The sequence below is a fragment of the Oryza glaberrima genome, chromosome 7 (genome assembly GCF_000147395.1).
Source record: "Oryza glaberrima chromosome 7, OglaRS2, whole genome shotgun sequence".
Taxonomy (NCBI): Eukaryota; Viridiplantae; Streptophyta; class Magnoliopsida; order Poales; family Poaceae; genus Oryza; species Oryza glaberrima.
In genome coordinates, this window is record NC_068332.1 from 13,803,162 (window position 1) to 13,818,910 (window position 15,749).

Here is a 15,749-nt window from a genome sequence, read left to right on the forward strand (position 1 = left end):
ATCAATGGTGTCCTTCTGGTATTTTCACGAAGAATCAGAAAAGGAGGGTCTAGAGATTGAGGAGTAGGGAGCGTTTTCAGGAGGATGAAGAGGAAATCAACCATCGGCTGAGGAAACCAAAACCAAGACAGGAGTGGCGTGTCAAGAATCAGGTTCCCGTAGCCGATGATGCTGCAGCCGATGAGGTGAAGAGGTTGGCAAAAGGAAAGAGTGTTATAGCGGCACCAATTAATATGGTCTTTACATTGCCAGCTGAATTCGGGATCGATCAGGCCGATGTTGATGAGGTGGAAGAGGAATTGGCTAAGTTGGTCTTGTCACCAGAATAGGCAGTATTCGAGAAACCCGAGGGGACAGAGAATCGGCATCTTAAACCATTATATATAAACGGCTATGTCAATGGGAAGCCGACGTCTAAGATGATGGTCGATGGTGGGGCCGCGGTGAATTTGATGCCTTATGCTACGTTCAGGAAGCTGGGTAGGAACGCCGAGGATGTCATCAAGACAAATATGGTGCTCAAAGACTTTGGTGGTAATCCATCGGAGACCAAAGGAGTTCTAAATGTGGAAATAACAGTCGGCAGCAAGACTATTCCTACCACGTTTTTTGTCATCGATGGGAAGTGTTCGTACAACTTGTTGCTTGGAAGGGATTGGATTCATGCCAATTGTTGCATCCCTTCGACTATGCATCAATGCTTGATTCAATGGCAAGGCGACAAGATAGAGATCATGCCAGCCGACAGGTTAGTTAATGTTGCTAGTGCCGATTTAGCCCTTTGGGAGATGGATGGCCTTGATTGTTTATCTGGAAAAGTCTGGGATGGAGATTTTCTAAAAGTGTCCGATTCTGATATACAGCCAATCGAAGATGGAGAACCCAAGCTATTACTTTGAGGGCGTCGTGGAGGGTTCGAATGTCTACACTAAGGATACAGTAGATGATCTCGATGACAAGTAAGGCCAAGGTTTTATGTCGGCCGATGATTTGGAAGAAATAGACATAGGTCCAGGCGATCAGCCAAGGCCGACATTTATTAGCAAAAATTTGTCTCCAGAGTTTAGAACCAAGCTGATAGAGCTCTTAAAAGAGTTTAGAGATTGCTTCGCTTGGGAGTACTATGAGATGCCCGGGCTCAGCCTATCGATTGTTGAACATCGGCTACCTATCAAGCCAGGGGTTAGACCACGCCAGCAACCTCCGAGGAGATGTAAAGCCGATATGCTCGAACCTGTTAAAGCTAAGATTAAACGATTGTATGATGCTGGTTTTATTCGTCCTTGCCGATATGCTGAATGGGTCTCTAAAATAGTTCCAGTTATTAAAAAGAATGGCAAGGTCAAGGTGTGCATTGATTTTCGAGACTTGAATAAAGCTACACCAAAGGACGAATATCCAATGCCAGTAGCCGATCAGCTGGTTGATGCCGCGTCAGGGAACAAAATTTTGAGTTTTATGGATGGGAACGCAGGATATAATCAGATTTTTATGGCTGAGGAAGATATCCATAAGACGGCTTTTAGATGTCCTGGTGCAATCGGCTTATTTGAATGGGTCGTCATGACTTTCGGCTTGAAGAGTGCTGGAGCAACATATCAAAGGGCCATGAACTATATATATCATGATTTAATCAGCTGGTTGGTTGAAGTCTATATTGACGATGTGGTTGATAAATCTAAAGAAGTGGAGGACCACATAGCCGAGTTAAGGAAAGTTTTCGAGAGAACCAGGAAGTATGGCTTGAAGATGAATTCAACAAAATGTGCTTTTGGTGTGTCGGCTGGCCAGTTTTTGGGGTTTCTTATTCATGAGAGGGGGATTGAGGTGACCCAAAGGAGCGTTAATGCGTTCAAGAAAGTTCAGCCCCCAGAAAATAAGACGGAGCTACAAGAGATGATCGGCAAGATCAATTTTGTCAGAAGGTTTATTTCTAATTTGTCTGGAAGGTTGGAACCTTTTACACCCTTATTGAGATTAAAAGCCGATCAGCAATTCACTTGGGGGGTAGAGCAGCAAAAAGCTTTGGATAATATCAAGGAGTATCTCAGCTCTCCTCCTGTTTTGATTCCTCCACAGAAAGGAATACCGTTTAGGTTATATTTATCGGCTGGCGAGAGGTCAATCGGCTCGGTTCTGATTCAAGAATTGGAAGGGAAGGAGCGAGTTGTGTTTTATCTCAGTCGACGGCTCTTGGATGCTGAGACTCGGTATTCTCCTGTGGAGAAGTTATGCTTGTGCCTGCATTTTTCGTGTACGAGGTTGAGGCATTATCTATTATCTAAGGAGTGCTCTGTTATATGCAAAGCCGATGTAGTCAGGTACATGCTGTCGGCTCCAATATTAAAGGGACGAGTTGGAAAATGGATATTTTCTTTGACTGAGTTTGATCTTCGGTATGAATCACCGAAGGCGATTAAGGGACAAGCTATAGCCAATTTTATTGTGGAACATCGTGATGATTCAATCGGCTCGGTGGAGATAGTACCATGGACTTTATTCTTTGATGGATCGGTATGCACTCATGGTTGTGGCATCGGCTTAGTTATAATTTCCCCTAGGGGGGCATGTTTCGAGTTCGCTTATACTATTAAACCGTATGCGACTAATAATCAAGCTTAATATGAGGCAGTGCTTAAGGGGTTGCAATTACTCAAGGAAGTTGAAGCCGATACTATTGAAATCATGGGGGATTCTTTACTAGTAATCAGTCAATTGGTAGGAGAATATGGATGCAAGAACGATACATTGATGGTTTATAATGAGAAGTGCCTGGAATTAATGAAAGAGTTTCGGCTGGTTACTTTGAAGCATATATCTCGAGAACAAAATTTGAAGCTAATGATTTGGCCCAAGGGGCATCGGGGTATAAGCCGATGATCAAAGATGTTAAAGTTGAGATTGCAGCAATGTCAGCCGATGATTGGAGGTATGATGTGCATCAGTATTTGAGTAATCCATCTCAATCGGCTTCTAGGAAATTTCGATATAAGGCATTGAAGTATACACTGTTGGATGACGAGCTTTATTATCGGACGATTGATGGGATATTACTTAAGTGCTTGAGTGCCGATCAGGCTAAGGTTGCAATCGGTGAAGTTCATGAAGGGATCTGCGATACTCATCAATCGGCTCGCAAGATGAAGTGGTTGCTTCGGCATGCAGGGTACTTTTGGCCGACGATGCTAGAGGATTGTTTCAGATATTATAAGGGGTGTCAGGATTGTCAGAAGTTTGGAGCAATTCAGCGAGCGCCGGCGTCGGCTATGAATCCTATTATTAAACCAAGGCCATTTAGAGGTTGGGGGATTGATATGATTGGTATGATAAACCCACCATCGAGTAAAGGGCATAAATTTATATTGGTGGCAACTGATTATTTCACTAAGTGGGTAGAGGCGATTCCTTTGAAGAAAGTTGATTCTGGGGATGCTATTCAATTTGTTCAGGAACACATTATCTACCGATTTGGTCTTCCTCAAACTATTACTACGGATCAAGGTTCAATCTTCGTGTCCGATGAGTTTGTTCAGTTTGCTGATAGCGTGGGTATCAAGTTGTTGAATTCTTCACCTTATTATGCACAAGCTAATGGGCAAGCCGAGGCGTCTAATAAGAGTTTGATTAAGTTGATCAAGCGGAAGATTTCTGATTATCCTCGGCAATGGCATACTCGATTGGCTGAAGCATTATGGTCTTATAGGATGGCTTGTCATGGATCGATTCAAGTTCCTCCTTACAAACTTGTTTATGGACATGAGGCTGTTTTGCCGTGGGAAGTTAGAATCGGCTCTCGACGAACGGAGTTGCAAAACAATTTAACAGCCGATGAGTATTACAATCTAATGGCTGATGAGAGGGAGGATTTGGTTCAGTCACGATTACGAGCCCTTGCGAAAGTTACTAAGGATAAGGAACGTGTTGCTCGGCATTATAATAAGAAAGTTGTACCAAAAGATTTTTCGGAAGGTGAACTTGTATGGAAGCTGATTTTGCCGATTGGTACTCGTGATAGTAAATTCGGCAAGTGGTCGCCGAATTGGGAGGGACCGTTCCAAATTCATAAGGTTGTGTCTAAGGGAGCATATATGTTGCAAGAGCTTGACGGTGAAGTTTATGGGCGAGCGCTCAATGGCAAATACTTGAAGAAATATTACCCAAGTGTGTGGGTTAACGCATGATCGGCTACTATTGCCGATACATGACAGCCGATGTGTTTACATTGCCTTGAGATGGCCGATATTGTTGTATCGCCCTTAGCTGTTTTTATAATGTAATCGGTTGTGGTTCGCCGATATACAATGGCCGATATTGTTATATCGCACTTAGCTGTTTTTATAATGTAATCGGTTGTGGTTCGCCGATATACAATGGCCAATATTGTTTTATTGCCCTTAGTTGTTTTATAATTTTATCAATGCTCTTGACATTGTAAAACTCGGGGGGCATATATATATATATATATATATATATATATCAAAAGGCAGTATAAAATTTTTTGAGCAACTTTCAAAGCCATATTAATCGACACAAAGAGTCGTTCAAACACTAAAGTATTAGAATGTTTTAGCCGATTACAAAAATTCTAAGCCCTATTACACAAAGATTACTGCGATAAGTATCACTGGATAGCCGATATAGCCTTCTGCCTAATCTGTTCTACTTCCTCTATAGCTTGGGCATCTTGAGCATCGGTTCTAGGGATAACCTTCAGGGACTTGGTCAGTTCAGCAACATGCTTAATAGCCAATTTAAGTCTTGCTTTTCGTTCTTCAATAGACTTGGGGAGATCGGCTAGCTTCTTGCGTTCCATATCCAGCTCGGCGTTACATTTTTCAAGTTGTGCTAAGAGGTCAATCTTGCGAGCCTCAAGCCGATCAATGTTAGACTTGATTGGGCCTTCAGATAATTGATCAAGCTTGGACTTCTCTTCATGCACAAGTTGTCGGTTGGCTTGGATAGTGGCCTCAATGTCCTTACGTTCTCACCGTTCGGCTAGTCTTAACTTGGCTTTCTCCAGTTTGAATTGGTGTTGCTCAAGGTAAACAGCTGGAGTAAGGATATCAGCTAACTCATCTGGGATTAAGGCTTGAATCTCATGCAGCCGAGCCCTAATTGAGCCACAGTCAACTACCAAGCTATCTAGCGATGATGCCTCTAGCCGATCCAAAATACTTCCTAGAGTTTTCTTCACATCATCAGATAAAGGAGCCAATGCTTTGCTTGTGGTATCTTCTTCTCCTTCATCAATATAGTCTCTGATATTGAAAGAGAAAAGATCGGCTAAGACCTGCAGTGACAATTTAGAAGCAGTTAGAGGTTAAACAGTTGTAGCCGATCTGAATGCTTGTTATGATAAAAGAAACTTACTGGGATAGCAGGAGCAGCTGGTTGTTCTTCTTCCTCGATGTGATGACTTCCTGCGGCTGAAGGGGTCTGATCACTTGATGATTGTTGAACAGGAGAAGAAGGAGGAGGTGAAGGCTGAAAGGAAACAAGTGTAAGATAGAATCGGCTAAAAATTAACTAACGAAAGTTAAAACTATCTTATTGGTGGAGCTGGTTTAGATGTTATTGCAGCCGATTTCTTCTTCACTGCAGTCTTCTTTTTCTGCAATTATAAGACTTGGGAATGATCGGCTATAAGACAATAATCACGAAGGGGATTAACAAGAAACACTTACCCTTGAGAAATGAACTAGAGCAGAAGGAGTTGGAGAGGTTTGCTTAGGCGAAGCCGATGGTGTTCTTTCAGTGTCACTTACCTTGGCTGCGGCCTGATCAACCTCGTCTTCAATGGCCTCTTCATCCAGAGCTTGTTCGATGGATGGATCTAGGGTAGGCAGATCATCAGCTGGCTTGGTTTTCTTTGTCTTCTTCTTCTTAATTGGGGCTATGATGCTTACAGCCGACGATCTGGTTTTCCTCTTTTTGCCGGCATCGACTGGTTCTCTAACGAGCCCTTGAAGAAGAGCTGAGGTCTGGAGGGCATCATAGCCGATAACCGGAGGAAATAGCCCACCTCCGTTAGGAATTAAACCTGGGGCATATTGGATGTCTTTGCCACTGTTGCTTTGATGAGGGGAAGATTCTGTTGTCTGCAAACCAAAAGGACGATTGGTTAAGATTAATCGGCCGGACAGTTATTTAAATAAAATTGAGCAAAGTTGGAGATTTACTTGAGGGACAACATCTGGAAAGAAGTCTGTCATATACATTGATGCTGGTTGGTGGAATAAATGCAGTTTCCATTCACCCCACCACCTATCAAAGCTTTTGCTTCGGAATGTTGCCAGTTCTATGTTGTCAATACTGCCCAGAGGGGGTCCTTCATCAGGGTTGATGAAATCCCTCCTCGGCATTGGATCTTGTTAGCAAAGAACAAGCCGATTGGGAGTTGGCCCATTCGGAGTTGTCTAGCTGAGCTCATTGGATGGTAGAATTCGTAAGAAGCTTGGATGTTTCTTCCTTGATGAATGCCAACAGGAAGGATACATGGGCTGATTGCAGCCGAGAAGATTTCCCTGGATGATTGGTATACTTCATGGTTGATGTCTTCGAATCTGAAGTCCACTAGGTGCTCAAGTTGTGCAGGGTCTTCATAAAGGAACCAGATTCTAGCATCTTTCTGAAAGCCTTCATAGAAGCTACAAAACCAATCCTTGAGCAGTTCAGCCGATAGTTTTGCTCCGGCATCAGTTGGTGTAGAAGCGTATTCTCCATATGATGTACATCTCCGATGAGTACGCTCTTCTTCATCATCATCTACAATCGGCTCTAGTCTTGGAAATTCAGATTCTGATACGGATGGCCGATTGACAACCTTCATGACTATCAGGTTTAGCCAGGTTTGTAGTAGCCACCAGGGTCCACCTGCTCCAACTACTGAGCCGACTGCTATCTTAGCCGATGCATTGCTCAACATCTGATATAGATAGCCGAGGAGAATTTTGCCCAAGGGGAATTGTCTCTTTGTTTCCAGAGCTTCAGCCAGAAATTGCCAGTTGGTTGTGGGGCCGCAACTTGATCCACAAAAGAGAAAATTTTTCTAGCCACATTAATAGGAAAGCCACATGTTCTCGAGGGGTGACCGAGCCCTGGCCCATGTATGCTGCCACATAGCCTGACCAACCCCCTATACTTTTGGTTTTGAAGTCATATTGGTTCTTCGTGTTCAAACTCATAGGGTTGGCTGATGAGATAACATCCAGACCTGTGATCATACTAATATATATGAGAGTTGGGGTCATCGGCCCTTGATTGAACAGAAAGGCATTGGTAGTGTTTGACCAAAAGTAAGAAGCAGCTGCCATCAGGGGTTCATCTTTGGCTGAATTCGCTATAGTAAGGTCAAGTGCTTGGCCGATTCCAATTTCATCCCAGTGAACCCTCTTGCTGGCTGATACACGTTTGAACCATGTGGTCCAGCTCTTTTCTGGTGGAACTTTCTATAGGGATGGTCAGGATTTAAAGGTGTTCTTCCAGTGACCTAGATCTGGGTTAGTTAATCTGAAGAGGATCCTATTGGTTTCACCAATGATGAACTCGGTGGGGTCTAGATTGCCGACTGGGCCAAGAAAGTAGTGATTTTCATGCGACAGGCTGGAAATCGCAACTAAGTTGGAAAGGTGCTACAAATCCAAAGCAATTCAGAGGGAGAGAGTGATATCAGATTGGAGAAGATCGATTTGCTGCTAAAGAAGGGGATTTAGCCAATGAAAACTTACCTCAGCGTATTCGGCCGATGGTGCACCGGGTGGGCTGGCGGAAGACGACATTGGTGCGGGCGGAGATCTCGCCGGGAAGGAAGGCACCTAGGAATCTCCGGAGAAGAGAGAGAAAAGGTTTCACTTGAGCGCTGAAAACGGAAGTCACGGCGTGAGATTTCTCGGGGGTAATGGTTAGTATTTAAAGCGCTGGAATAATGGTCAAAAGTGGCGGAGTGCGAAACTTGCTCGGAGTCGGCTTGCTGCAAATCCGGAACATTATCAAATATCCGGACTTGGGGGGCATGTGTTAACAACCAAATTTGGTAGCATCTGTATCAGGAAAGAGGATTTGATCAAAGTGGAGTTGGAGGCGGAGATTGAGTTCGGAAACAGAGCAGGAATCGGCTGGAGTCCGGATCGGCTACGGTTAAGATCGGCTGAGCCTGAGTCGAGCTAAATAAGCGGATGTAGCCGATTCCGACAATATGACTTGTACGCGACATCGGGTTCAAGTTAATGTACTTCAAGATGATTGCCACGCATGGATAGAGTCCTGGGAAGGCAATTGTATCTATTAGTTAGGATATTTTATGTAAATTCCTTATAGATAAGTGTGGGCAAAAGTCTGCCGCTGTCACGCCCAGAAATCCACTAGTAATTTCTGAACTTATTTGTGCATTAAATCCTCGTCCAGGAATCAGCCGAGGTACACAAACTGACAATTTAATATACAGATTGATCAAATTAACTAAAACGATAAATACTTACTTAAGAGGCACTTAGTCCTCACCATGAAGAAAACTGCAGCGGAAAATAAAATCTAGCGAAGCTTCGACTCCACTCCCACAGGGAGCTCAATTGGGGTATAAGCCAAACGTCTTCTCCTTCGCAACTTGTCTTCAACTGAGGTTTGATTGATTATTGCAAGGTGAGCATATGACATACTCAGCAAGCCACACAACAAATATGCAAGTGCACATGATACCAAAGGATGGCATAATATAGGGCTCATTTGCAGAAGCAACATTTAGCAAGCATTTGAGAATTGTAAAACAGGAGAGTATTTAATCATCAATATTAATCAACACTGAACAGCACACCCATGCTGCTCAGGCCCAACCATCCTGAACAACCATACCCGGCTGTACAGATCTATCTCCAAACCAGGAATATACCATTCCAAACTAGGAGCTAAATTAATTACCATCAATTACCACATTATTATTAATGAGTAGTGTGGGACTAATCACGAAAGATATTGTTAGACCCGCCCATAACCGCGGGCACGGCTATTCGAATAGTTTTACTCTGGCCAGAGGTGTACCACTGTACCCACAAGACACAACTCCACAATATGTCACCATATCATCATGTGCCCATGCTGAACATGTCACCATTTGTGTAGTTGTGACAAGACCCCTCGCATAACTCAACCCAAAGCAGTGCACCGTTCCCAGATCATAGTCACCCCTCAAAAACCAGAGGCATGGACTCCCCAACGACCCCTGTGGGCTTATCTCCGCCACTTCTCAGTCTGGTGCTCCACTATGAGCCTTGCTATACAAAGTGTCCAGCCGTTGCCCATTCTGTCTTGTGGTTGGCACGATTAATGTTTCACAACCGAAAATCGTGAACCGGTCCTTAATTGTCATGAGCACGACCATCAAAACCATGTGCTCACAACCCACCATTATCAAGTTTTAGTTGGCACATTAATTAATTAACCAATCACGATTAACCATCGTGAGCTATCATTAAATATCCATAAGTGATAGTGAAACATGATTTATCCCATTAGTGAGCTATTGTTTCTAATAGGGGTGAAAACGGTTCGGAATTTTTCCGGATTCCGAACCTGTTTTCGGAAACGGAATCAACCGGTCGGAATTTTTTCGGAATTTCTTGGAAACGGAATCGAAAATGGAAATATTTTTTCGGAAACGGAATCGAATATGATAATAACAGTTTCCATCGGAACTCGAAATCGGTCGGAAAAATTCTGGAAAGTTTGTCGGAATTTCCGAAGTTAAAAACGCCCTTCCAAATAGTCCATAATTCCTCCCCAAGTTCCCAGCCCAACCCAAGTCCTTATCTGGCTAACCCTAGAGAGGAGAGAGAGAGAGATCGAGAGAGGCGGCGCATCAGAGATCGAGAGAGACGGCGGCGGAGCGGCGCATCCAGGGGTCCTCGGCTAGTCGGTTCCTGGCGACCTCGCCCCCGCCGTCTCGCCGCCCTTCCTCTCTCGCTCCGTCCTCGCCCCCACCATTTTCGCCGCCGCCACCACCAAAGATGATGCCGCCGACGCGGACGACACCGGCCACTGGCCACACCGTCGATGCCGGCCACCCACTAAATCACGAAAAAAAATAAAATTCCAAAAAGCCACCCACTAAATCACGAAAAAAAATAAAATTCCAAAAAGAGTTCACAAAAAGAAACCCTAGCCGTCGCCCAAGCTCGCCGCCACCTGCCCCGCCTCCTCGTCGTCGTCGGCGGCGGAGGTGAGGAGGAGATGGCGGTGGCGCCACCGCCCGAGGTTGCCGCTACTCTTCACCCGAGGCCGCCGTCGGATTCGGGCGGGATGAGGTCCGCCGCCGCTAGATCCGGGCGGGACGAGAACCGTCGCCGCCTGATCTGGCCCGTCGCCTCCTCGTTGTCATCAGCGGCGGCGGTGAGGAGGAGATGGCGGTGGTGCGCTGCCCGTGGTTGCCGCCCACTCTTCGAACGAGGTTGCCGCCCCCGCCGCCACTAGCTCCAGGCCGAGCCGCCCCCGCCACCGCCAGCTCCAGGCCAGAGCCCAAGGCGGCCGAGCCGTGTCGCCACCGCCAGCTCGCGCCACCGCCGCCCCAGGAGGAGTGGAGAGGAGAGAAAGAGAGTTAAGGAAAGAAAGAGAGTGAGGGAAGAGGATAGAAAGAGAGAGAGTGGAGGTAAAAATATCAGGATAGGGAGAGGGAAGAGGAGATGAAAAAATTTGAAGGGATGAGGAAGGAAAAACAATTAATTTCAAAATATTAAAACTTTGAATCGAATTTTATGATATTAAATGAACTTGTGTGAAAAAGTTGTCAAAAATAAAGTTGTAGAACTCGTTAAGATCTACCAATTTTCTTTTGGTCATTTCTCCATCCGAGTTTGATTGGACTATATAAAGTTTGAATTTTAAAATATAACAAATTCAAATAATTTTTCGGGTAATAAATGATTTCAAATGGGAAAGTTGTCAACAACAAAGTTGTATAACTCATCAAGATCTACAACTTTAGTATTGGTCATTTTTCTATATGACTTTGTTTGAACAGTTTGAATTTGAATTTCAAATTATTATAATTTCAAACAACATTTTCAAGTACTAAATGATTTCAACTGAAAAAGTCATCAATAACAAAGTGGTATAACTCATCAAGATCTATAACTTTTATTTGGGTCATTTCTTCATCCGATAAAGTGATTTATAAGATCGTTCACAAAATGTACATATCTCTTATATAGTTTATAAACTATAGGAGATATATGTAAATTTTGTGAACAATGTTACTATCACTTTATCGGATGAAGAAATGACCAAAATAAAAGTTATAGATATTGATGAGTTATACAACTTTATTGTTGATGACTTTTTCAGTTGAAATCATTTAGTACTTGAAAATATTGTCTAAAGTTGTTATAATTTGAAATTCAAATTCAAATTATGGAAACAAAGTCATATAGCAAAATGATCAAAACAAAAATTGTAGATATTGATGAGTTATACAACTTTGTTGTTGATGACTTTTTCATTTGAAATCATTTAGTATTTGAAAATGTTGTTTGAAGTTGTCATAATTTGAAATTCAAATTCAAATTATTGAAACAAAGTCATATAGCAAAATGACCAAAACAAAAGTTGTTGATCTTGATAAGTTATACAACTTTGTTATTGACATTTTTTTCATTTGAAATCATTTACTACCCTAAAAAATATTTGAATTGAGAGGAAGGAGGCATTATAGACTTCTCGTCGAGGGAGGAGCAAAAGGGCTGGGCCGGTGGCCCGAAGAGGGAGGGGGGGAAGGGGAAGCCGGCCCGTGAAGGGAGAGAGAGGCTGCGGGCTGCGGGCTAATAGTGTATACTTTATACCTTATACCATGGTATTTTGTTGTAATTTTTTTAGAATATTTGTTATGCAAATTATATGAAGTTATAGAAGAATATATTTTGCTGTTAAGACTTACCAATTAGACTTCATATAATTGTGTTTTATGATAAATTGTTGACTGTTAAAACTTGAGAATTGAACTTCACAAAAGTTTGAAGCTCAGTTTGAGGGGTTTTTGTATTCCGATAAATTTTCATTACCGTATCCGCGCCGGTTCGTTTTCGCTCCGTTTTCGGTTTCGATAATATTCATTTCCGTTTTCGCTTCCAGGGTTCCGATTCCGAAAAAAATATGGAAACGAAACCGATAAAGGTTGTTTTCGTCTGTTTCCGTACCGTTTTCACCCCTAGTTTCTAAGCATGGATAAGCAATTGTGTCTAACATCTAGCAGAACCAATATATAAAGCTTAACTAGTCAAATTATAATAACCCAAGGTATCAAGGAATAGAGTAATCAATGCAAACAGGCTATAACAAAGGAATAAGTTCACACCACCCGGTGACATTCGAAAATAAATGAACAGTTGAAATAAATAGAGAATTTAAATATAGGATTAACATGCTCAAAGGGATTGTGTTTAGGATCTGTGTGACTTGCCTTGCAATAATCGGTCTTCAATTAATCTTCTGAATCTCTTCCGACGCACTCACGAACCTTCCTCAATGAAAAGGCTCTCCTCCGGAACATCGGAAACTAAAGTGAAAGAACAAAATCAACCAAACAGTACAAAAACAAGCATAAACAGTACATGCGGATATTTTTAACATGTAGATCTTAATTTTAGAAAAATTTAGCAACTTGAACCACTCGAATCCGAGTTACGATGATTTAGTTATGAATTTCCGAAGTTTTAAACTATTTTCATCTAATAGAGAAAACTAAGAAAAGGGATTAATGACATCATCGCTGATGTCATCGCCGGCCATGGCACGGCTCCACGCGACCACCGGCAAAAGAGGGCTCGGTTGGGCTAACCGAGAACACCAACGTGAAGAGGACGACGATGCGAACTCACCGGTGCAAAGAACAACGACGGACGACGACGAACGACGGCCGGCGACGAGGTTCAACGGCGGCTCGACTCGGGTTGACGGCGGCGATGGCGTTCCGGTGGTCTTCGGCGACTGCGAAGGGGCGGACGAGGTTCCTCTCCTCTGTGCGCACCCGAAGATGGCGACGGACGGCAGTGGCGATGATGCTAGCGGCGGCGCGACCCGACCGGAGGATCGCCGGCGACGGCGGCGGCTAGAACAAGGCGGCGGCGGCTCTACGGGCGATGGTTTGGCTTGCGACTTGGGGCAAACAGAAGAGGACGTGAAGGGGATGCTTTTTATAGCCGGAAGAGGGAGAGATCGGCTCGGGAACGGATGGAATCGGCGACGGATTAGGTAGGGTTCGCCGGAAAATAGAAACTCAAAATCACGTCGAATCCACGCGATATACCACCGGATTCAAGGGGATTTCTTGGGGAAACGAAAGAGAAAGATAAAGGAAATATTTCCCCTCAACTAATTTTAGGAAAACACAAGAGAAAAGATCGGATTTGGAGGGGAAAAACTGAGCCCACTCGGTCTCAGTTCGGCTGTTAGAGGTAGAAGATGAACAGTGCCCAGGGAGGCAAATTAGACTTTTCCGGCTGGCTGAGAACAGAGCAAAGCAACTCGACTTGGGCCGGCTTGGGCTGCACAGCACGCGCACGAGGGAGAGAGATGTTGGGCTGAAATCAGCCCAACAACTTAGGAGAAGATTTAAAAACTTTTTCCAATTAAAATAATCACTGAAATGATCTTTGAATTGTTAAAAATACTCCCAATGCTCAAATAATTTCAAGAAAAATCTTGAAAATACTTGGACACTCAAAGTACTTAAAAAATTTATAATCAGACCATTTAATGATTATTTTAATATGCGGATAATTACTGAAATGTTCTTTGTATGATTAAAATTAGGAATTGAGCTCCAAAAAATCCGAGAAAAATTCCAGAGAGTATAATTAATCATGGAGAATTTAATAAAAATTAAATCCATCCATGCTTTATATTTAGGAAATTTTATTTCCCACATTTAACTTCACTTGTAAATTAAAGAACATTTAATATAAATTCTATTAATAATTTATTAAATAATTTATAAATCTTAAAATGAAAATCAGGCTGTGACAGCCGCAAAGGCTTATGGTATCTTAGAGTTTGTTAGAGATAATGGTCGTGTCCGGTATGAGCATATCTTGTAATCCTCGGGTATAAATAGATCCCGAGCCCTATGTAATTTTTAACACACACGTTCAATACAATCTTGGCGCATCGCCATCCTTTTGCTTTAGTTTTGTTTCGACGAATTCTTGCTTTCGGGTTAAGCTGCATCGATTTCAATCTTCAACAAGAGGTAAAATTCGTCGTGATGGATTGCGTTCTTAGGATTAGTGCTTCCATCTTCATGACACTCTAATCTTGTTTATGTAATTCATCAAGTTATCATATATCTTACATAATCTCTAGCAATATTGCCATATAGACTACTATCGGCCAATATCTGTATGCAGAAGACAGCCGATTAGGTTAGATCTTGATGTTGATCTAGATTATATAAGATATCTACCATTCTATGAAACTTCTAGTGGCTTGATTGTCTAGATATTGTTCTTCTTTTCATACTTAATGCTGCATTAATCGATACATGAATGACATCGGCCCAAAGTTAAATGATATGTCATCGGCATTTAGCTGATCGGCTATCATTTATAGATTTAACCACGGTCTCTTTGTTTCTATTTATTATTGATTACAGGATCAAATCAACTAGCTCGCTAATACATCCGAAGGCGAGTTTTGGACCTGTACTGGAGTTAAGCAGATCTCCCAGGCCACGTGTTTTCTGTCAACACGAGGATCTGGAATTCCAGATACCTCAGGGAACCATCGCCACTCTCGACCGGGGGGGGGGGGGGGGGGGGGCTTGCGCTCACACCTCCCGCCGCGGTTTCAAGGCCATGAGGCGTGAGCTTCTTGCCGCCGTCCCAACTCACGAGGCGGCATGGAAGGCGCGCTGGTCGGAGGTGAAGCTCACCTTCGACCAGAGCGACCATCCGACAGTGCTCGCTCGGGGAGGGAAGTTGGCCCTCGTGGTCTACCCGACCATCCACAACGTCAAGACGAAGCGTGTCCTGGTCGATGGGAGGGGCCAGCCTAAGCATCATCTCCCTGGCTGCCTTTGACGCGCTCAAAGCCCCGGGGATGAAGCTCCAGCCGTCATTGCCGATCATTGGCGTGACCCTGGGACACACGTGGCCTCTTGGTCACGTTGAGCTCCCGGTGACCTTCGGCGAGTCCACCAACTTCCGCACCGAGCGGATCGACTTCGACGTGGCGGACCTCAATCTGGCCTACAACACGGTCCTGGGCAGGCCTGCGTTGGTGAAGTTTATGGCCGCCACCCACTACGCCTACCTCCAGATGAAGATGCCGGGCCCTAGTGGCCCCATCACCGTCTTTGGCGATGTCAAGGTCGCCCTCACCTGCGCGGAGCAGCGCGCCGACAACCTGGCGGCAGCAACGGAGCCGTAGGCCCCAAAGGCCTCAGTGTCTCGCGCCTCCAAGAAGCGCCCGTCAAGGAGATTCCCTTTGGCGATGATCCGTCCAAAACCGTCAAGATTGGCGGTACCTTGGACGCCAAATAGGAAAGCACACTCGTCTCCTTCCTGCGGGCGAACTCTAACGTCTTCGCGTGGAAGCCGTAGGACATGCCCGGGGTCCCCAGGAAGGAGATCGAGCACCGCCACGCCGTGCGGCCGGATGCGCGACCCATCCGGCAGAAGGTACGGCGCCAAGCCCCGGAGCGGCAAGCCTTCATCCGCGAGGAGGTGATGTGGCTCCTGGAGGCCGGCTTCATCCGAGAAGTCATCCAC

General features: G+C 44.2%; 1 protein-coding gene across 1 annotated transcript; it reads left to right on the top strand.

Moving 5' to 3' along the window:
- The first annotated feature begins 15,015 nt into the window (after positions 1-15,015).
- Positions 15,016-15,408, top strand: LOC127780207 (uncharacterized). The gene has a single exon (XM_052307145.1). The coding sequence runs from the start codon at positions 15,016-15,018 to the stop codon at positions 15,406-15,408; it is 393 nt and encodes a 130-aa protein (XP_052163105.1).
- The last annotated feature ends 341 nt before the right edge of the window (positions 15,409-15,749 follow it).